The 23,362-nt window shown below is 45.1% G+C and overlaps 1 protein-coding gene across 1 annotated transcript in view; it reads left to right on the top strand.

Annotated features, from left to right (window-relative positions):
• BSN (bassoon presynaptic cytomatrix protein) overlaps nucleotides 1–23,362 on the top strand; it is a gene marked incomplete at both ends in the record, with an annotated part of 86,729 nt that overhangs the window by 4,218 nt on the left and 59,149 nt on the right. The window contains one exon of the mRNA XM_082288546.1: nucleotides 17,594–17,993. Within this exon, the coding sequence (XP_082144672.1) occupies nucleotides 17,594–17,993 (400 nt within the window). The remainder of the gene's footprint in view (nucleotides 1–17,593; nucleotides 17,994–23,362) is intronic.

Below are 23,362 nucleotides of genomic sequence, written 5' to 3'. Positions count from 1 at the left end.
CTCCCCAAAGGCTCTGAGCCCTGTACAGGATGGGGCAGAGGCATCACTATCAGAGGCACTGCTGGGAATTTCCTCAAACATTAAAATAGTTTTTTCCTGCCATGCTTCTGCACTCATTGAGCATTAGTTTATTTGCTGCAAGACATTTGGAGGGTCAGGAGGGAGGTGGGGCTGGGTTTAAGTGAGGAGGGGAAGAACGGATACACAATGTTTTGAGCTCATCAAAAAGTAAAAGGAGTAGAAAATGGTGTACATGATGGATCAAGTCAAAATACTTGTGGTGTTAAATAGCCCATTGGGCTTCAATTCATCTTCCCCCCTGTGATGGGCAGGCAGTGCTGGCTGTGACACGGTGCTTTGCCTACTTGTGATTGCTCTGACAGCAGCCATTAGGCCATCGAATCCAGACGGCACAATTCTGGGTGCTTAAGTAACTCCAAAACCTCTTCTGGGAATGTGCTCATCAATATTCACAGTGTTTGGCATCAATTATTAATGCCTTTATTTCCAAAACAAATACACAGATTTGCAATCTGCATCACAGGTCAGGGTTTCTCACTGCTGGAACCAGCCTGGCTGGTTTGTTGTGGGCATGGATCTTTAGCCATCGCTTTTGCTGGGTGAGAGGCTCCTGGGGATGTCCCTGCAGTGTCCACTTCTGTTCAGAAAGGATGTAGAAGAATTTGGAAGGATTGATGTCCTTTGCTTTGTCAGCTTGTGCTGGTTGAAAAGTTGGAGGAGTCCTTGGCTGCTTCTGGTACAATTTGAAGCTATGGCAGGGCTGCTTCCTTTGCACTGGAAATCTGAGTGCTGATGGTCAGCTTTCTCGCGGAAGGTGTTCCTGCCCATGGCCGAGGATTGGAACCAGGTGATCTTTAGGGTCCCTTCCAAGCCAAACCATCCTGATTCTTCTGCTGATGCTCAGCAGTGGAGCTGCAGCTCAAGTGATCACATCCATTGGGGCTGGTGGATTCCTCCACATTGTTGCTCATGTTGGGCTGGCTTCTGCCTCTCCACTTCTGCTTCTCCAGCATGCTGCAATAAAGCTGTTTCTTTTCTCTGCTGTGTGAATCAAGCACATATTTGATGTTTCCCATCATGTTTCCAATTCAGTGCAAACAGATAGTCAGTGCTGTGGCATATTCCTGCAGTTTAAATGAGTTTGGGGAATACTTGATGTGCATCTGGACTGGCAGAACACCACAGCCTGCCTGCCACACAGCCTCTCTGCACAGCCGTCTTCACCACTTCCCCGGCTGGGGCTGGCACCATGGCTGGCCGAGGGTGTTTTTCCAGCAATCCTTTTCCAATATCAGGCTAATTTCCTACCGTATGAGGTGCCCCTTGGGAAGGATGGGACAGGCAGTCAGGGTGCAAGGAGTGCTTCCCAAGAGCAGGTAGCTCAGTAGGGTGAAATGATTTAATGTCAAAGGTGTTTGGTTTTTCACTAAATGTGGCAATAAGATTATCACGTCAACTTCGCTGTTGAGTGCCGCTGCTCCAGGATGTTCCTTGGGGTTTTTTTTGGCTAATGAGTGACAGCAAGTGCTGATGGTCATCCTGGTCCCACACATTGTAAACTGTTATTTTCTTCTTGAATTTGAGATAGTCGCTGTTGAGCCATCACTGTGTTTTCAGATGTCTGTTTGAATGACAGATTTGTTATTTTTGTATCAGTCTATGAGCACGACTATTCCTACAAACAAGTTTTTTTGTCTTTTTTCGTGCCTGGCGGTTCTAAGCTCCGGCGTGACCCCAAGGTGCTGCTGTGCAGCCTGTCAGTCATTGCTGAGCACGTCATACCTCTTTTCATGTCACTGATGCTGGAAAGTTTTTATGAATGCACTGAACTGGCTCCTTGCTGAGAGCACCCAGCACCTGCAACGTGCTATTTAGGAGCCTGCAAGAGCGAGCAGCATCGCTGGACCCTATTAACACTGGTCTGTGCTTTACTGGAAGGCATGTTCGTGAGGTGCTCTGCTTGTGTTTAATACCAGAGATGACTTAACTACACTGATGGTGGTGTCTTGCTCCCTTGTGGCCTCTTGTAGCCTTCCTAATGTGTGTTTGACATTGGAGAGAGACCTCAGCCCCATTAACAGACTGGGGACAGTGGGTTGCAGGGGCAGGAGGCAGCAGCTCCTTGCCCACCTTGAGCTCCCCATAGACAAGTCAAGGAACGCACCTCTGAATGCAATTTTTATTTTGTTTTCTCTTATTATTTGTTTAAGTGCCATGGTTTGGCTGGAGATGAGGAGGGAACATGTCCTCTGGCCTGGCTGCTGGCACTGGGTGGTAGAGATGGTTATGATGGCTAGCAGAGGCACACCTCTGCAGTTCGGAGGCCCATGCTAGCCAAATGTTAATGAAGTGTATGTTAACAGTGAGCATAAATAAGTGTAGAAGCATTTCACCAGAGGTTATAATGGGATATATGATCACAGAAGGTTTAAATAAAATCCTTGCCTCTGAAAATACAAAGTCTCCCTCAGTCCAAAACTGTAGTTCCTGTGATGAGCAGCAGATTAGCTGTTCTTACTGGCTTCATTCCCCCCTGAAGATGTGATTAAATAGTTCGGTGCATTCTCTTTTTTCAAAAATGATTTAGTTGTGTTTCTAGGTCATTGTCTATAGAAGAAAAATGTGCATATGTCTAATGCAGTAGAGTGCGTTAGGCATCCTCTAAGAGGAGCTACAACACAAACCCCTCCCTCTCCTGCCCAGACTGTTCCCAGACCTCTCTCCTGTCCTTAGAACAGGAATGAAAAGCCTTTACACCTTCTCCCTAGAGCAACAAGATGAACATCTCCATGTGAAGACTGTTAGTGCTCCCTGAGGTGGGCATGGTTATCCAAGATCTAAGTGACTGTGATGGGGTGTACAAGGTACTCTTGGGAAAAGGTGGAAGCACAGGGCTGGGGGAAACCTCTGGGCCATTACCTGATAGACACCATTAGAGACCCCATCACGCTACCACTAACGAGGTAATGACTAAGATCTTAAATGAGGCACTCTTCTCTTATGGAGGCAGGCTGAGAGAGCTGGGGTTCAGTCTGGAGAAGAAAAGGTTCCAGGGAGACCTTAGAGCCACCTGGACGTCTTCTCTGGTCATGTGTAGGTCCTCATGAGAAGAGCATCTCCTGTCCTCTTGGAGGGTTTCTTCCTTTTCTGATACCTATAACTAAACTTAAAGCAAGCAGATGCTGCATAGAAAAGGCATCCGTGCTGCTTGAGAAACTGCTGAATTTTGAGGGGTTTTGGGCATGTGTGACTAACTGTTCTTCACTTGGTTTCTGGACCTGACAGGGACCACAGGCTCTCAGACATGACAAAGCAGTTTTCCACGCTGAATAGCTTTCAGATGAGGATTTGACAGCTCCTCTGAAGGGCCTAGAAGAAAAATCACCATGAATCAAAATGTCATTTGGTGCAGTTGTTACAAAATCCCGTGTTTCAGACGGGGTGTCTGAGGCTGGCAGGCCCTCCTCCATCCTGCCCAGAGTGCTGGAAGCCATACAGGGCAGAGACACTTGCAGAGGCCAGATGTCAATAGCCGAGAGCAGTCCCTGAACGTTTTTTCTCTGTTTCCTTGCATAGCAGTGGAATATTGCTTTCTAGCCTGTCTTGAGTCTTTCCTGGCCTTGGGGGCTCACGTGCTTCTCCAGCTGCTGAGAGGCTCAGAGCCTGGTTCCAGTGAACATCCCTTTGCAGGACCAGTCCTGAGGGTTGTAGCATCGTGAATAGGGAGATTTGTTTTGAAATTTGTCTTTATTTATGGATTTTTAGCTCTGTTAGGAGATGCTTGGAGTATGCAACCTCTTCTGGCATGGTCTCAGGATGCTTCTTCTTGGGGTACTCCATCCTTGGAAGTTGTATGTGGGTATGAAGTCAATGTGAGACGTGTCTTCTTCAGCTGTTAAATGAATCCAGAGGGGCTTGGCCCTCTCAACACCCCACCTGAGACACAAATGGGTTTGCCATGGGCTTCCCAGTAGAAGAAAGAGTCTGTTGGTAGCTCGTTCCCTTCCTTCAACAGTCTAGACAAGAGGAGTATGAAAAGATTTTGCCATATTTAATGTCTGCAAAAGGATGAAGTTGTGCGTAGGAATTACTTTCAAAGATTGACATGTTGTAGCTGTTAACCACCCTTTTTTTTTTTATTATTTAACCAAAAAACAGATTGCAGCCTAGGAAAAACAGCATGTTTTTTTTTTTTCTTTCATCTTCTAAAGAAAACATTTCACTTATAGATATGTGAATTTATGCGTTATAAAATAGGAATAGTTGAAAATTGGAAACGTATAATAAGTTCTTAAGGGACTTGGTAATTTGCCTTTCTCTTGTAAAAAAAACCTAAATCAGCTGATAATACAAAGCTTATGAAAGGCTGGGGAGAATGCAGGGCTGAACTAGATCTTTTTCCACGTTGACTCCGAACTGTACTTTTTCTTTTGATGAAACATAAAATTACTTTTAATTTATTTTGTTTCAATCCTAGTTACATAAACTACTATTTGGTTGTACAGCTGGACTGAAAAACTGTAGGAGGTCTCACATTTAGGATTTTGCTGCCTCTCTCTCATTAAGCCTACAGCCTGATTTCTTTAAATGCACCTATTAATCTTCTTAGGGAGACAAACTGTTGTTTGGTTGGGTTTTTTCTCTCTCTTTTTTTTTTTTTTTTTTTTTAAACACTAACCTCCCAGTTAACTGGCAGAGTTAACCCTGCTGGTTTGCAGCCTTTGCAGGTAGGGCTGTACTGCAGCTGGGCACTGTAGTGCCAGTGCCTGTTGCCTTGGTAGGCTGGGTTTGGTCTGCTTGGCTTAAACACCCGAGGTGGTCACAGCCTGAACTGTTCTCATCGTGCTCAGCAACAACCTCCAAGTTGACAGGAAGGAGTAAATGTAATTTTTTCCATTTTAATTTTGCTGTAGGCTACTTCAGTAGTTCATCTGCGGTAACTTGCCAGAGAAGCTGTGGCTGCCCCATCCCTGGAAGTGTTCAGGGCCACGCTGGATGGGGCTTGGAGCAACCTGGTCTAGTGGCAGGTGTCCCTGCCCATGGCAGGGGGGTTGGAATGAAATGGTCATTAAGGTCCCTTCTAACCCAAATCATTCCATGATTCTATGAACTTCTGTTGTGTTTTTGATTTCCAGTCTGAGACTCGTGGAGTTCCAGGTTTGAGACCCATTAACATAGTCATTGTAGGACCAGCAGTAGGACACAAAGAACCCCGTGTTGTCCTTCAAGTGTGCAGATTTTTCCCGTATTTCCTCTCAGATGCATCATCAGCTTTGTTGTCTCCTGCCCACCAATGGTAAGCCACCATAATTTGGGTTTCTCTTCCCCACTCATCGCAGGATTTCTCAACGCTCTGGGTGGGCGTTGGTGGCAGCCCTTTGGAATGCTGCCCTTTTGGATCTTCGCTCTTCTCTGTTGGGAATGGCTCTTGGGAGGGTGAGGGAACTGCTGTCAGTCTCAAACACATCTGTGGGCTGCACCAGTTCTAATATGAACTTGTGAGATGTCTGGAGCAGATAGTGCTGGAGCACATTGTGTCGGGGCCAGGCGGCAGTGGCAGCTTTCCGTAAATACTCCTGACGCTGGCGTACGTGAGGAGGTGATGCTGGGTGCTGCTCTCATCCCTATAAATTAGTCCATCCTTTGTATTCAGGGCAGATCTGTAGTCCCAAGGAATGAAAATATCCAAGCCTCGTCCTTTTCCCACTTGTCTCTAAGTTGTGAATGTTTTGCTTGGGAACCCTGTAGCTGGGGAGCACACCAGGAAAACAGGTTGTTTCCATTTATACAGAGTGCATTATATAGAACCTTTTGTGATGGTGGTGATTTTCAGAGCCCATTTACCACTGTATTAGATGAGGTTTTGACTGGTTATATGCTGCAGTTATGACAGAACATCAGTTCCTGTTGGAGTGGAAAAGATGATCCCTATCACTACATTATATGCCAGTGATTACCTCAACCTGGCAAAAATAAGGCGTCCAGAAACATCCCTCTGGGAGGAAACTGAAGAAATGTCTCCTTAGGCATCCCTTTTCTGCTTTATTTTGTCTGCCTTCCTCATCTTCCAGTCTCTCCTCCTCCTGCATTGTTAATGGGTGTTAAGCACTGGTTAATGGATTAGGATAGGATTCCTCTTGGCCGTACAACTCAGTTTCATCCAACCCATATCCATGATTGCCAATTTCATTTTGATTTATTATTAAGTGAAAATATAGGCCCAAACACTCTGAGCTGACAAATTATCACACCTTTATTTTTCTTTGAAATATGCAAACAAAAACCAACCAGCTCTTCTGGGTACGAATAAAGTGCCTTCTGCTTCTCAACACATTTAAAATCTGCTTCACTTACCAACTAAACTTCTCAGCCTTGAATTTTACCTGCTGCCATTTCTGCCAAGCTAAGCCTTCTGAGGGTTCTGTAAGGACAGATACATCAAATATGCAGATGCCTCCATCTCTTTGGGGACAAGTGTTCTGGGCTGAGGTACATGCAGCAGGGAAATGCAGGCAGGGACAAGGCACCTCAAAGAGTTGCAGACTCTGGAGAAGTGTTTTCCTTTGATCCTATAAAGAATTTGGCAGGGGAATTTCAGACTCTCATACTTCAAAAGTACATTTAAACTAAACAGCTTGAGATATTGAAGTTGATGGTGCCTCTGACAGTATTGGTAATGTATTGTTCCTTAGGTTTGCTTTACCTTTTCTGTTGTGAATAATGAGTTTTACACATAAAAATGTAATTCTGAGTTTGGTTTGCCATTCCAATTCAAATCTCTGAAAACAAGAAAGTGCAAATCTAAGACACACAAACACTGATACTGACCCCATACAGTGCCAACCCCAGAGCAGTGTCCCATCAGGCACTTGCAACCACTGTCTTATCTCCAATAACAGACATTATTGGACCCTTGGGCTGGTGTGGGGAATGCCAGGGAGGGAGAAACCTCTACAGCTGAGAAGTGTTTCTGAGAAACACAACCTGACATGAAGTTTTTATTAAAAGGCATCTGGCCATGTTGGACACGGGTTTCTCCTCCTCACAGGAAAGTGTGGGCTCATCAGTTTTTCCACGTATCCCTCTACATGTGCTGTGTTTGGAGCTCGTCATGGGGGATCAGGCTGTTCCCTCAGTCCCTGCCCCAGTGATCTTCTCTTGATTGCTCTTCCACACCTCGGATATCTGCTCTCGTAGTAACCTGAGGCAACAACAAAAATGTAGAATTAATGACCTGAGTGGCCTGGGGAAGAGTTAAAGGGACGATTATGAGATAGCCAAAATGTGTAGAGGTGCAAAGACACGAACTGCAGGACGGATAAAAATGCAATGGTTTTTCACAGACACACACAAAAAATAGGTCTCATGTTTTATTTGCTCAGGCTCAGACAAATGAGGGTGCAAAGTCAGGATTTTTTGGTTGCTGGGCAGTCACCAGGAGCTGCCTGTCTCTCTGCAGTATGGCACTCTGATTTCCTCTCCTGGAAATTGCTTTTTAACTGTGTTTTTCTTTCATTTTTCTAAAAATACAAACTAGTTTCTTTCTGGTCTGTCATTACTGCCTCTTTTTTAACAGCACTTCTCTTTCTGATGGATCTTCCTATTTTTTTATGCCTGGAATGAGTGTTGTTCTTTGTTCTGGGCCGAGTTTGGTTGACTCAAGCTGTCATGGAGATGGATAATGATACATATTTTGCATCAGCTTTTAATTTTGGAGCATGGGTGGAACTCATCCAAAAAAAGGGCCCTGCAGTCTCCCCTTTTTCTTAATGGTTGAATACCAACTTCTTGTGGCTGGAGGTTTCATAGAAGTGTGGGGACCCTTGGGTGGTGTGGATGTGACCAGGGATGTTGACCTGGTGGAGCCAGACCCCTGGATTGACCCCTTTTTTATCCACCTATGACAAATGGTGCTCATGTTGGATTAGTTTCCTGCAGCCAGCCAGCACCTGCAGGAATCCCTCCAGCTCCTGGACAGAGTCAAGCCTGAATGCTAAAGGGAGAATTGCAAAACCAGACCTTGGTGCCACTCTGTGGGGAAGGAAGCCAGAAGCAAGTCAAGGGAACGGGCTGCCTCTGCTCTCCTCTTTGAATTGCTTTCCAAAATGCATTTTTCCCAAAATAACTTAATTGTGTATTTTTTGGGGTGGATTGTTCTATATTTGTTGATGAGCATTAAATTGATGTTTTCTGAGAATGGTCCAATGTGGCTTGCAGAACTCTTTGCAGAGCATCAGTGTCTCATTTAGAGCCCATCACTATGTGTGGCTATGGTTGTTCTCTGTGCCTTACTCTGCATTTCTTGACCTTGGAATTCACCTACTGTGGTGTTTCGAGACATCCAGTTCAGGAGAGCCTTCTACAGCTCTTTGCATTCAGCTTTAGCTTTAAATACTCTGAATAAATTTGTATGGCTCAGCAAACTTGTCCTTTCTTTATCCCCCCTCCTTCCCAAGCCATTTATGAATATCCCATTTATCCCATGGCAAGATCCTGCACCTCTACTTGAGAAAACCTGACCATCTGCCTCTATCCTTGGTGTCCTAAATCCTGATCAGTTATTAACCCATAAGAAGGATTCCCCTTATTTCTTCATCTTTTATTACTTCTTTTTTTCCCCCCCTTTCTTTCTAGATTTTTATCCTAACAACTATCCTACTTGAGATGACTTTTCAGACTAAGTATTGCCTTTTACTCCTGTAGCTTGGTTGTTTAATGGTATTGCTGTGTTATGGCCATGTCTTAAACCTTTTCTTGGCAGTGCATGTTTTGCTAACAGGTGCCATAGAAACTTCCCTTTCTTACCCTTCCACCTGCTGCTTTTAATTTCTTTCAACAAACCTCACTTTTTCTCTTTTTTTCCCCCCAGTTGTATCTGAAAATTATAGTAATCATGTGAATTTGTGTTGTTTTTTCCAGTCCTGCAAATAGATTGAAGCCAAGTCTATTACAGTCACTGTTACTGAAAGTGTGTGTGTCAGGTTTGGCTCCTCAGAGCAGGCGCCGTTCCTGTTTCAGGATTAATTCCAGAGCAGGTAGTTTCATTCTGCATTGCTTTAGGGAATAGTTAACGACCTAAACAAAAAATTGTGTCGCTGCTAATTAAAATCAGAGAGGCTCTCAAGGAGGGCGGGCGTGGGTTATAATCATAGATTTACAAGATAAGCTTTCACCAGCCGTGTGCCATAAAAATTCCTTAGCTTCATGCCATGGTTTATCTTTCGGCTTTGCTGGCATTTTGTAAATACAGAGCAGTAATTCATGGTGTTGGCTTTCCTGGGACAAAGGCCTTCAGTTAGGCATGACTGCAGCAATCAGCTCTTCTACCCTTTAATTGCTGGAGCTCAGATGTAAGATGTGAGTGGATGGAGGCTGAGGGGAGCAGCTGCTCCTTGCCTGTCGTACTCTCCCCAGCATCCTTGTCCTTTCTGCTGCCCACAGTATTTTCAAGATTGTCATGGCTCTTTTATGTAATTTTAACACACATAAATGACTTGCTCATAGCAATCAGTTGTACCAGGGAAGGATATGGAGGCGACACATCGAGTAGCTGAGTGGAAATCAGATTGAAGAGACGGCTCCAGCCCACACCTCTCCGTGGCTCCTGGGGACATTTATCCCCATTTTAGCTGCTATTTCCCTACGTGCTCCTTGGTATTGGTCTCAGGCCATAACTCTGTGGCACAGCTCTTCATCATTCATTGCAGACCTTCCAAATACTGCAGTAAAGAGGAGAGGAGAGGAAGAGGAAGAGGAAGAGGAAGAGGAGAGGAGAGGAGCTCTGCAGGCAGCAGCTTGCTTTCCTGTCCAGCCTGCAGCATGGCCACCCTCAGCATCACCTGAATTAATGCTTAACGAGGGGTACTTAATGAGTCCAGACCTGCTGAGCATCCTCCCCTTCAGCAGTGTCCTCAGGTCCAGCATCTGGGTTGACTGATGCCTCCTGTCCCTCCAAGACTCCCCAAAGGCTTCACCTGCATTGAAGGTCCAAAGCTGACCTTCCAACTGCACCAAAGGTCCAAAGCTGACCTTCCAATTGCACCCATTCACAGGATGAGGTAACGTTCCTCCTTGTTGTGGAACTTTCAGATACCTCCTAAGTGCCCAGAGAGAGGCAGAGAGGGATTAGATAACCTATAGCCTTTCTAGGATCTCCATGTTCATCCCAGGTATGGTGGAGCCCTGGCTCTGCACCTGCACTCTCCAGGCTCTCATCGTTGAGCTGTATGGCTCCTCTCACGCCATGCAGCTGATGGCATTGTGATCAAGAGGTGGCCTCTACTCCGTCTCTGGAAGATTTACATGTAGTTTTCAGCTATCACAGAGGAAACAGATTTTCCCTGTCGCTGAAGCAGAATGAATATTGGACACTGCACTTATCCCTGCGAGATTTTAATGCTTTGAAGTTCAAGATCATTAATGTTCTCAGCAACAATTATATCATTTAAAAACAAGACCCTGTTCAGACCTTTGGACCTTTATAGTGCCTGCTCCTGTAAAGGTATCTGAGAAGTGATCTCTTTGATATGTATGGGACTGAGATCATTACCTGCCGAGGGCCAGTTGGCCTTTGGCTCTGAAGGGCTTGGCCAAGATCCTGACAGCGGTGGCCACATGTTTCAGGCATCAGCAGCTGAAAGAGCAGCTCCCCAGAGCAGCATGTGGTGGTCTGCAGGTCACTCAGTGACCTTCTGGCTTGTGAGAGCTCATGTGAGAGATGCAAAACTCTGCCCTGACTCCAGTTCAGGTCTGGTGGTTCACAGAGGCTGCTCTGGACTCTGTAGGGATCAGTTGTCTTGCATTTAATGGCAGATGTTCATTATGGTCTGTATAGGGTGTCTAATAGACATCTGACCTTGGGGTTCTTTGGAGAGGTCTGGGGATGTTGGGCTGGTGGGTAGGAACAGCCACTGCTCTGGTTTTATATTGCAAAGGGCTCTAAAGGAAATTGCTCTTGGCTCAACCAGGGCCAAGTAAGGTGCAAATTAAGTATTTACTTGCCACATAGCAAAATTAGAATGGCAAAGAACAGAATAGAATAAAATAGGGGAGAAAATGAAATATTTCTAGTTGGAAGGGCCTTCAACGATCATCTAGTCCAACTGCAAATGATAATGATTCACAAACCTTTACAAAAAGGCAATTGTGCAGGAATGAAAATAAGCAAGTAAATGCTTATTTAGAGCTTAAATCAGTCATAAACCCCTCTTCTGGTATGGAGGATTCAGCTAATAAGGTGGCAGATGCCTCTCAACAGCCATGCCTGACAGAGCAGCAGCGAGAGTGACATTGATGTGTTCTCCTGTTGCTGATTTTTGGTTGAACTAGACATGGTGCTAAGTCAGAGAATAACTGGTTTGTGGTAACTGTGTAAACTGGAAATCTCCTGGTTCTTGTTACCTTTCCATGGATGGCATTTTAAATGAAGGGAAAAGTCAGCAGCAACTCTAGGTGTGTTACCTCCTGCAGAACCAGGGCCACAGGAGGAAGCTGGCGCACTGCATGCAGCCTTGCTCACCCCATGGCAGCACTGTCCCCCTGGGGAAGGTTGTTAGTCTGGTGTGTTGGTTGCCAGTGGCTTGTGCCACCGCCTACCTAGCAGCCCCTCCTTGAAGCCCAGCCCCAGCAGGGTGTAACAGCGAGGCAGAGGACTCAAGATTATCACAATTCTCTGTATTTATAAGAACAGGTATGAGGGTGGAGGTTAAGGACCTGAATGATTATCCAGATTGGGTGGAAGCCTGGAGCAGGAGCTCAAGTACACTGTCAGCATCAGGAGATGCGCATTAGGGATGCCTCAGTCACGGGGAAAATGCCTGACAGAAGCTGCATCTTATTTGACAGGGATAAGGCAACCCTGGAGCACAAAGCTGCAGGAGAACAGGGTTTTTCCACTGCTCACAAAAGCAAGTCATTAAACACTGTGGCCTTTCACAAGAGTGCTTGTGTTACCATCTAATAAAATACTCCCTGACAGTTTCTAGTCACCATTTCGTATTTTCTGTTTTGATTTCAGCTGTGTGGCATTCGTTGTTTTTAAACCATCCAGTACACACATTTCCAGCATGATCCTTTTCCTGCATGGACATCAGTATAATTAATTTAGGGGCACTTGGATTTAAGCAGGTGCTGGTTTTTAATTCTGTAACTGCTGGGGGGTTTTTTTGTCAAAGCAGAGCCGGATACAGGATTCCCTATGTTGCATGTAGGACTTTCAGAGCTACAAAGCTGCCCCCGATAAAACACCCAAGCTCTGGGTATATATGAGCATCGCTAGTGTGAGATTTTCAGTGCATGGAGCTGAAACCAAAGGCCCTCCATATCAGACACTTCTGTTTCTGTTTATTTATTGAAAGGATTGTCCTATTTTCTAGTCAGACTTGCTGACAGGCAGTATATACCAGCTAACATTTGATATTATCCCATGCTGTTCCTTTGCCAACCCATAACCATTCAGAGTGATGTCTTTCCAAGTCAAACCCAGTGCCATTTTGACCTAGAGTACAACTGCCTGTTTGTTTAGCTACCTGGTTTTTTTTCTAAACGGGTTGTACTCAGTGATTCTTAAAATCAGTCATGTGGATGTTCACATCAGGTTTCAGTCGAACCAACTAGGTCAAATCTCTGCTCGTAGCTGAGCAGCTCTAATTCTTGTTGTTCAGCCCAGCCTCCCTCTTTTGGGTGTGAGCCTCTTCACGTCTCTTTTCATGCTTTGTCTTGAGTTGTTTGTTGCTCATCCCCTTGGTTTTACTGCAGATAAACAATCATTTTCCCTCTTTTTCTACCCAGTTTTCCCTCTTTTTTCCCCTACTAACAGAAAAGACTTGCTTGTCTTCATTTTGCTGATTTTTGATCCGGATTTGAAGCTGGGAGCTCCCTTCCATGGACAAGCTCTGCTCCTCTTTGGAAAGCTTGAGCAGGGTGTGCAGCTTGTAAAAGGACGATGACACTGCCACTTATTTTTGTGGTTTTTATCTGCTACAATGCAGTAATTAGATCAGTTGCCCAGCAAACAAGGACCCATTTCCCTCAGCACCAGGCAGAGGAAGGGATGCAGTCCATGTTTCTCAGTTGCATAGAAGGGCTGCAGTTCTTGGAGGATTTACTTGGACCACAAATGCCAAGCTCCTGTGGATGTAATCACTGCCAGAGTTTGGTGGCAGCTGAGCAGATGGACGTGGCCAGTGTGCTCGAGGAGGTGATGTAAAATTAGACAAAAACCAATAAAGAGAAAAGATTGTTCTTTTCCAATTGGAGAAAACCAATGCTGTGTCTTGAACTTTTCCACACAAGTTAACAAGACTTGATTTACCAGCTGTGCGTGTAGATTTTGTGTAATATCGTTATTGCTTGATTTTATGGCAGAGACATTAATGGTGTTGGCATTTACCTTGCGATGGTTATTGCTCCCAAGTTAGCACCTCATGTGAAAAAGGGTCCGTTGACATCTCTTGGGATGCTGGCTCCAAGCCTGAGTCTTGCCTGTAAAATTTAGTGGCACTGATGAACCTACTTGAGTTAAATTAGAGCAATTCCCTCCCACAGACTCTGACTTTACCTGGGAATTCCCAAGTAAGAAAGCTGTACCAATTTACTGGCACAGAATTGTAAACCAGTGCTATGTCATTGCATTGCTTTTATCTTCACTGATGCTGCTGACATCTTCTCCCTGGTGCTGCTGTGGCATCAAAAGTCTGGCTTAGCACAAATCATGTTTTTCTGAAATTAAATATTAACCAGCAAACAGTCTAACAATTGTTTTGGCTGTAAGTAGGACTTTGTTTTTAAAGCCTTCCCAATTTTTGTAATTTTAATGGAAAAACATAATTTTTACATTAGGGAAAAATCAGGCATTAAAAATCAGAGGTGTTTATGACATCTTACACTGCTGAGCTTGGTTTTGTGGTGAATGGCTTTGACCCTTGGTTTTCCTTGTGCTGTTCATGCTTCTGATCATCTTGGGCAGCTCTTCCCTCCCAGTACTTATCCATCTCCTCCCAAGGCATTGCATCAACCCTAAATAGAGAGGCTGGTTTCATATCCATGTCTGTTCCCAAGTGGAACAAGGGAAGTTCTGGGCCTTTTTAATCAGGAGAAGTATCTGATGGAGAGGCAGAGCTGGGTATGGATTAATGTCCCAGGGTGATTTTTAGCTCTGGGCTCTGTGGCAGCAACCTTGCAGCTTTGCCTCCTCTCTTTCATGGAGCTGAGAGTTAATATTTATGGGTGCTTACTTAGTTTTGTGCTGGAAAATGGAGGGAGTTTTAGAAAGCAAGAAGAAAAACACTCTTTTTCAATTTAAAAACAATTTAAGAAGGAAGAAAACAGCATCTTCCCAGCTGCCCACCCTCCCAGTGATTATGGGCAGGTGAGTAGAACTGCCTGCCTGCCCTTCTTGTGATAAAAAGCATTCATAGGCAGAATGTCATAAATGAAAAGCTCAACAGTATAGTTGTTAATACACTCAGTCAAACTCTTGATATTCTTTAGTTGTACAAAATTATTACTCTGTTGGTAACAGAGAGCGCTGCTGAGTTTGGACCCTGCAGAGATCTTTATATTGCCCAATATTTCTAATTCAGCAATTAGGGCAGTGCAAAATCAATACCTCCCCCATCAAACGGGGGAAATCCTGCCTTATTAAGGCATTTCAATTTGATTGTTAATAAACACTCTAGTGGAATTGGGGGGAATTCCTTTGGAACTGGTTAGCAGCCCAGTGCTAGTTAACTATCAGTAATAAAGTCTGTTAAAAAAAAAAAAAGGGCTGAGCTGCAGTTTGGGCTTTTGTAACAGCAAAAAAAAGGATTCATAGATGGGTACAAGTCATACAAATATTGGAGCATCCTCGCAGAAGATGCAGTGAGCGTGGGCCTGTGTTTGATTCCATATGACTATTCTCATGTTCTTTCCTGAGGCATCTCTCCTGGATTGAGTTACTGCATTTGACAGACCAGATGATTTCTTCTGGTCTTAAAATTTCACGGGTATGTTCAACTGGTGTAAGTGAGAGACAGCCCAGCCTGTGTCACAGAGGGGCTGAGGCATCCTGGATAATTATAAAATAAATAAATGCAGTGTTGGTAGAAGTGCATGGAGTGAAACTGGTGCTGGGAATGGGACGGAGGTGGTGCCCGGCATTACTTAGCACCCAGAAAAGTGCAGGGAGCTGGGAGGGAGCTTGAGCCCAGGCTGGGAAAGCATCTCTGGAGCAGCACTGACCTGCCAGACAGTGAACATCCAACCACCCTCCTCTGTCTTATGTGCCAGGAATGATGCTCAGGGCAAAATAACAGCAGCTGGTGTATTGTTCCTCATGGGCTTTTGCATTTCCAAGAAGGCCACACTGGTTTGGGTAGGAAATGTAGTGAACCTGTCTGTGTGCTAACAGCTCCTTGATGGAGTCAGAATTCCTACTTGGTGAAAAATATTTTTTCATGTCAAATGGGGAAAAAGCCCTGAATTTTGATATCTGCAGTGAAATAGAATCACAGTATGGTTTGGGATGGGAGGGAGCTTACAGACCTCATTCCACCCCCTGCCATGGGCAGGAACACCTGCCACTAGACCAGGTTGCTCCAAGCCCCATCCAACCAGGCCTTGAACACTTCCAGGGATGGGTTAGCCACAGCTTTTTTGGGCAGAATAACCATTCTCCTGTTGCAAACAATTATTTATTTGACCATATATACATGAGGTTTTTCAAATAATGCTGTTTCAGAGTTGTTTAATACACCATTAGGATACTGTGTGTCTAATACATAAATGCTGGGGGTTTTATAGGAATATTGAATTTAGGGAGAGAAGATGCGTTTTGCTTTCTGACAGTACTTCCTCCTGGTGTCTGGGGCTGAGCTCTCCAATCTCCACCTGCTACAGGTGCCTTGTGTTTTATGGGGCAGCAGCTCTGCAGCCTTCGACATCAGGAGGCAAACCCCGAATCTGGACTCGAGGGTGTCAGAACTCACAATGGAGGAGCAGCACATGCCAACAACATCCATGGCAGGTGCCTGCTGCAGGGCCAGGAGCAGTTTTTTCTTCAGTCTAGATCAGATCACTCCCTCCCTTAGTGCTTTGCTTTATTATTATTGTGTGATTCTTTCTTCAGAGAAGTGGGTTTCAACCTGCAGCTGGAAAGTATTCCCAAAGTGCTATTTTACTATTTATTTTCATCTGACTTCCTATTACTGTGGCAACATGCACTTTGAATTTCATTAGTTTTATGCATTTAAGTTCCCTTTTTAAACCTTTATAAGGTCAGACCCTGCTTGGGTAAATCAACAATGTATTACATTTGAGGTTCTGAGTAATACTTTTCTTTAAACAGCTGTAGATCACAGGTAGTGAGGGCATTAGGGCTTCTACTTTTTCGAGAAATATTTGTAGGCATTACTGATAAGCGCATGGACCAAATTATTCGGTAATTAGATAAGTATCTTCCATCACAGATTCATTCTCGTGCACTTGTGATCAGTCAGCAGCACATTACAGGGTGCTTACCCTGAAACCACATGGGAGGAGGGTGTGTAGGCTGTCATGCTGTGCTCTGCAGCACAACAGCTCAAAGCTCTTGCAGCTGGAGCTGCTCCAGAGCTCCCTGGGGTGGCCAGGAGCATCCCTCAGCACTGTGGGGTGCTGAGCATCCTACACTACAGGCTATGGGACTGTGGGACTGCTGCTGAACCAGCAGTGGCTTCGATGCTGACCTCAGGGTTGCTCCTTGTAAGTCGCTTTGGTTTCTCAGGGAGGTTTCGTCACCCTCTCCTGGTGACCAGAGTAATCCCAGCTGGTTTTTTTGCCCAGCCAAGACCCACATCACCCAGAAGAGGGTTCAGCTGGGGGCAGCCAGCCCACAAAGTCCCTGTTGTCTGTGTCTGCTACTTCAGTAATGATTACTAAAGTAGAGCCAATGTGCTCTCTCTTGATTTCCCACTGCTGTGGCCCCTGGGAAACAAGCAGAGAAACTGCTTTCACCTGTGACTTGCATGGCTCAGCCTGACAGCTGAGGAAGTACAAGTAGTTCTCCTGCCTCCATTGGGCTTCTGGGGGGGGTTTTCCTTTAATAAAGAGAGTTCCTTGCAGGCTTCTGGTTTTACAGCCATGCATGAAAGTAGGCTGTGAGAAGCTGGTTTAGCACGAGTTGGCTGTGTCCCTGCAGAAAGGGCCCCCCAGGCTGCAAAGCAGAGTCACAGCTGCCTCTTCTAGTGAGTTTGTGCTGGTAAAGTGCTGGGAGCCCTGGCTGGCAGGAGGCTGAGCTTCCCAAACTTCTCACACATATTTTTATGTGCAACTTTCTGACTAAAGTTCAACTCAGAATACACCGAATAATTCAATTACATCTCTGCCGCTGGGTTATATAAGAGAAAGCTGAAATTGTGCCTTGTTTCATAAGGTAAAGTGTATCCTTCTGCTGATGTGAGCAATGTCCCTGGTTTGCAGTGGGGTTTTGCTGTGCCTTCTTGGCTGAGCTGGGATTTTTAGGGGGAGAGGGTGCTGTAGCACTTGTCTACATTGACTGGCATACAAATGTTTGAAACCTGGGCTTATTTTGTGTGTTTTGATGGTGTTTCAGCACGCTGAGGAGACCAGAGCAGCTGGACCAGGCTGCGGGCCAGCGGTCAGCATCCCCTTCCCTCGCACAGACTGCACCCAGCTCCCAGAGCCCCCGGGAGATGAGGGGCCGGGGCCAGCCTGGACCGGCGGCAGAGGGGCCGCGGAGGACGCTGCAGGTGGACGCCAGGAGCCAGGGCTCGGGGAGGTCTCCCTCGGTGTCGCCGGACCGGGGCAGCACCCCTACCTCTCCCTACTCAGTCCCGCAGATTGCCCCCCTCCCCAGCAGCACCCTCTGCCCCATCTGCAAGACGACAGAGCTCACTTCTTCCCCCGGCCAGCCTAACTTCAATGCCTGCACCCAGTGTCACAGCAAGGTCTGCAACCAGTGTGGCTTCAACCCCAACCCGCACCTCACCCAGGTAATGCCTTCTCTTCCTCGTTCAGCCCTCCTGGCTGCTTCGGGTGTGTTCTTGCTTTCTCCAAGCACAGGAGTTGCACCTTTGCTTTTGGCAGCTGGAAAGCATTGACCATTACCTGCTGGTAATCAGGGAATAATTCTGATGATGTGAGCTTTGATGAGATAAATTAATTGCAGGGGATTGGTAGACTCTCAGGGCTCAGTCTCTGTTGTTGAGATACCAGAACACTTAGCTGAAGTCTCCATTCTCAAAATTGTCGTGGAGTCAAAGGATTTGACAGCAAGAAGAGGGGAGCTGAGGGGCTGCTGGGCCGCCGAGGTGTTGAGTGTCTCAGACCCTGACTCACAGCAGGTTCTGGTGGGTTCCAGGCAGCGTCACGCTCGGCGCTGGGAGGGAAGTGCCAGAGTCGTGCGCAACACGCTGCAGTGCTGGGGGCTGAGCGTTTCGTGGGATGTGCGAGATGGATGCTCGGGGATCTGGCAGCGGTGCTGGAGGTGGGTGCTGGGGCTGGCTGAGGTGAGGGGCTCCCTATGCCAATCTCTGAGGTCACAGATCTCCGCACAGTGTGGGTAGTGATTGGATGGTCTTTGCAGCTGTTAAGAGACAAACCACAGGCATTTCTCATCTTAAACTTAAAAGAGAAACTTAAAGTCGCACTTTAGAAAGTAAGTGTGCTACTTCAGTGCTTGATAAGACAGGATTTAGGCACTGAAGCCCCCTGGATACCCTGGATTTATTGCCAGTAGCCATTTTGTGGTAAGCATGCTATGGTTGCTTCTGACACTAGACACAGTGGTGTCTAAATATCATTGTCTGAAGAACTGTTGCCTTCCAGTCATTTTTCCTGATGGAAGAAATTGTAGAATTATGGACCAATTCGGGTTGGAAGGGGCCTTGAAGATCACCTAGTTCCAATCTCCTGCCATGGGCAGGGTCACCTTCCACTAGACCAGGTTGCTCTGAGCTCCATCCAACCTGGCCTTGGACACTTCCAGGGACATGGCATTCACAATTTCCCTGGGCAACCTGTTCCAGTGCCTCACTACGCTCACCGTAGTCTAAATCTACTCTCTTTGAATTTCAACCCATTCCCCCCTATCCTGTCACTACATGCCCTTGTAAATAGTCTTGCCCCATGAAGGAGATACCCCATATCTAACAGTGTGTAATTAGTTGGTTCCTGATACTACTCCACAGGTAATATTTTATTTTTACCCCTGCAAAAGTCAGAATAAGGTCTCAGATCTTAATAAAGGACCCTGAGGTAGAAATTCAGTCTCCTGCAAAGAAATGCCATGGGCCAATTTTCTGGTTTGCTTATAAGTTCACTTTTAGCTGAAACTTGTCCAGTTACTTTGAATAGTATCAGTTAACCAGCAAATAACAAAATACAAATGCACCAATTTCTCAGTTTCTGGTCTTGTCTCTTCTGCCTTGCCCCAAGAGCTTACCCACAGTGGGCTCTACCCCTAGTCTCTCTTGCAGATACCAGCATTCAAATGTGTGTGCACAGAGACTTTGCTTAGCAGCTCTAGTCCATTTTGCTCTTGGCATCTCTAGGTCTCTGTGCCCTCTGAAATGTTTGACTGCAGAGCATTTTTAAGCATCAAATCAAAAAAAATAGACCTGAAATGGAAAAAGATGTTGGATTTTTAGTCTGTCCTGAGTTTAATATGCATTTCAGCAGCAAGCAACCTTATGACTTGTAAGTAGGTCGTTGTGGGAGCTGGGGGATGAAAGCAGTTGTCCAAGAGAAGTGTTTGCAGCTCGTGTTGGCAGCCCGTGTGATGGGCTGGCTGGGGGAGCAGCAGTGGTTGCTGCCTTGTTGGAAGTGTGACTCATTTTCCTCAACATCATTCCTTGTGCTGCTATTCCAGAGTCACACAGCGAGGTGCCTGAAGCATCCTGGTGGTGTTACTGGGGGGTCATGGAGGCAGCTGGGAGGGTGCTCTCTGTCTTGATGGTGGGAACTGGGTTGGGAAGGATCTCTGGAGGTTACCTGTTCCAACCTCTGCTCAAAGCAGCAATCAGGGAAGGGATCTCCAGGCTGTACCCCATTGGGTCCTGGAACCTTCCAAAGGTGGACATGCTGGTCCCAACAGCTCCACTGCCTCCCCTCCCAGGGAAAACATCCACCCAGTCTGGTCCCTCCAACCCAGCAGGTGCTGCAGGGTGGCTGCACAGCATTGCTAATGAGGTGTTGTATTTTCTATTTGCTTTTCCTTATGAATATATTTTTGTGAGTATAGTTGATATGCCCACTTTGTGCCGCAGTAGATATGAATGTGTAACTTCTTTCTGCTTTCAAGGCTCTCTAGCAGGATTAAATCATCAAAAATACCACATTTTCTAAGAAAATCAAACCCAAGAAAACCAAAATTGTCTTTTCCTTGGTACAACCTCTCCTGTGCAATCTGTGGAACTGCCAGAAATCACTGGAATGGTGAGGTGGGAGCCCCAGGGCTGATTTGGCATAATGATCTCTAAAATGGTTTTGAGAGCTGGGTTTAAATCTTATATAAACCCTTTCTTTTCATGAGTCTTTTATTTGAATACATATATATACATGGTATAAAATAGCTTTTTATAATATACATTTAAGTATACGAGCTGTATTAGTGTATGAGCTGTAGTCCGTCAAGCCCCATCTTGCCACTTACAACTCCAAGAGCAGATTTTTCAGAGAGTTAGCTGCACCACCTAACAAAACACCTTCACTTTGTACTTCAGTGATACCTTCTGCTCAGAAGCACAAACTTCCCTCTGAAATACTATTTTTCTTTGGCTGTTGTTTTATTCCTTTTCATGTGGCTTGATGGTCATTTTATCTTAAAAGCAGGTCATGAATTTCTGTGCTGACGAAGCAATCAGTCTCTGTGGCATCTTGAGTTGATCGCTTGCTGAGAAAAACAAAGTATCATTTTACGTTTTTATTTCACTGTCTGTTTATTCCTTTGAGCAGCAGCTCGTTCTTGTTTCACAAGACTGGGCAAACAGAAGTTCCTGTCTGCTGCTGGTGTCACTCATATTTTACATGTTGATAATCATATTGTTCCCTCTGTTCATCTCCGTGCCCCAAAATAGCTGCTGTCATCGTTTTCAATTTGGTCGTGTGCTGGTGGGCTGCTTTCCTCACTCATTCACTTATTCCTGAAGGTCAATGCTCTTGCCATAGACAGTTATTTTAAGCAAGGAAAGGGAATTATCAAGCAGGGAGCAATGGTGAAACCATTAAAGACAAGGAGTTTTGAAATAATATGCTAAAATCTATCAGTTTGTTTATAGTCCTGTGCAGGAAATAGGTTTTTGAATGGAGATGTGTTATTTAAAGTGCAACACTGCAGCTTTCACATTCTAGTAAGATTTTTAATTTCTCATTAAAACTTCTTTTCTGTTTTTCCTCTGCGTTGTCTTTGAGGGTTTTTTTTCGACAGCTTGTTCTGCAGGACCATACCACTGATGCTGTCACCTCCTCCAGGGGGAATAGCTCAGTTTCAAACCAGTACAATAGGTTTAGAAAATCCTCTTTTTATACATCTTTTACTTTGTTCTGCCGCTCCTGTGGCTTTTGCCTGACTGATCCAGCAGCATGTTCATCTGATTGGATTTGCTCTGTTTGGTATCATAAGGAGTAACCTGCAGGCATCCTTTCTGCTTCTCTTGGGTTTTGAAGTGCCGCTGCACATTGCTAATTTGATAAATTAATTTCTTCTTCAATCTTCTCTTAAAATTTGTTGGGTTTCTTTTAATTTGTTTTCTCACCATCCTAAGCTCTAAACCCAAAACACGAGGAACTTGAGTTTGATTTTAATCAAGAGCTGCGGCACAGCATTAAAACACGTGCTTTAGTTAGAGCTGAAATGAAACTCAAAATGCCTGGCTGCCTAATAGGTCTGCTTGGAACCACTTGGGATTATAGGAAACCTTTCTTGGCTGCCTTACATTTCTATTGTGCTTTTTTCAATTTGAAGTAGTGTTTATTAGAGGCAGTTTCATAAGTATTCAGATGCACCGTCCTGAATAAAAGGAACATGTTTATACATGTGTGTTCTTTACCAAATTACTTTATTTTTGAAGGCCCTGCTTTTGTCCCCAAGCCATTTTGATTGTATTTGCTGTATTTATGACTGATAGTTGTTAAACTTCAGTTCTGCATCACGTTTTTTAGCCTCACTTAGGGAGATTGAAGAGGTTCTTTGTACTTTTTATGCTATGACTATAATGAATTATGAAATATTTAAAATATTTGAGAGCAAATCTGTTCCCTACGTGCTCTGTGCCATGTAAGCTCATCACAAACCTTTGATCACGGACCTTCAGCAAGCAAAACGTAAAAAGTCTCAAGGAGGATTAAAAACTTGCTGGTTGGTTTCCCAACTGTGGTCAGGGTTGTTTGACGGGAGAAGAAAATTCTCAGTGGTTCTCGAGTTATCTGTAGCAAGAGGAGGTAGCCACAAAGTCATTTAAAGTTTTTTAGGTAAATGTTTAAATTGTATTAATGGAAAATAGACCATCAGCTGAGGAGATGAGACTGAAATAGTGTAAGTATTGTATAGGGCTGTTTATATCCTGTCATAACCTCCCAGCAGATGGTTTTCTGCTTAATAGTATAAGAAAACTTGGGTAAAGTGGAAAAAAGAAGAAGTTGGGGGAAGCTGAGGCAGGACACAATGCAGAGCATCTCTGGTGGCAGGAATGGGGCTTGTTGGCACTGGGGGAATGGACGTGGTCCAAAGCCTTTTCCAACCTGGCTGTACTGTCAAGTGTGGTGCCTGCCCACAGCATCACCTCAGTCATTTAGCAAATGACTGAAAAAACCTCAGATATTGCAATTGTGTGTGTTCATATACTGCTTTCAAAGGACCCCATTTCTCATTTGGTTCATTGTCCCTATTTTACGCATTGCACCATGTTGGTGTCCAATTTTCAGCAAAACCCAGCATATTTGTGAATTAGGGGCCCAATCTAACTTATGTACCCTTCAGGAGGCTTTGGCTTGACTAATGACCACTGGTTCAGAAACCCTGCAAGCCATGGGCTGTGCTTAGCATGCCAGGGGGATTATCAGTTCTACATTAAACCAATAGCTGTTATTAATGGCAGTGAATCCCCATCTCTTCCTCTCATCCATCTCCTCTCCTGCCTGCCATTCATTCAACTTCCAGGCATTTACAGGATGCTGTGCAAGTGTGGGTAGAATCCCTGTTGACATCATCAGTGCTTTTCCCCAGGGCTGAGCACTGGAGGACTGGATGAAAAAAGGGATCTACTTGCTGATAGATAATTAAACATGGGGTTTATGAGAAATTTGATCTCCCCTGTCTCTCCCTGCCTTTTCAAGCAACCAAAGTGTTCTTTACCTTTTTAGG

Source organism: Coloeus monedula (genome assembly GCF_965178545.1).
Source record: "Coloeus monedula genome assembly, chromosome: 11".
Lineage (NCBI taxonomy): Eukaryota > Metazoa > Chordata > Aves > Passeriformes > Corvidae > Coloeus > Coloeus monedula.
This window is presented reverse-complemented; position numbering and strand designations above follow the sequence as displayed.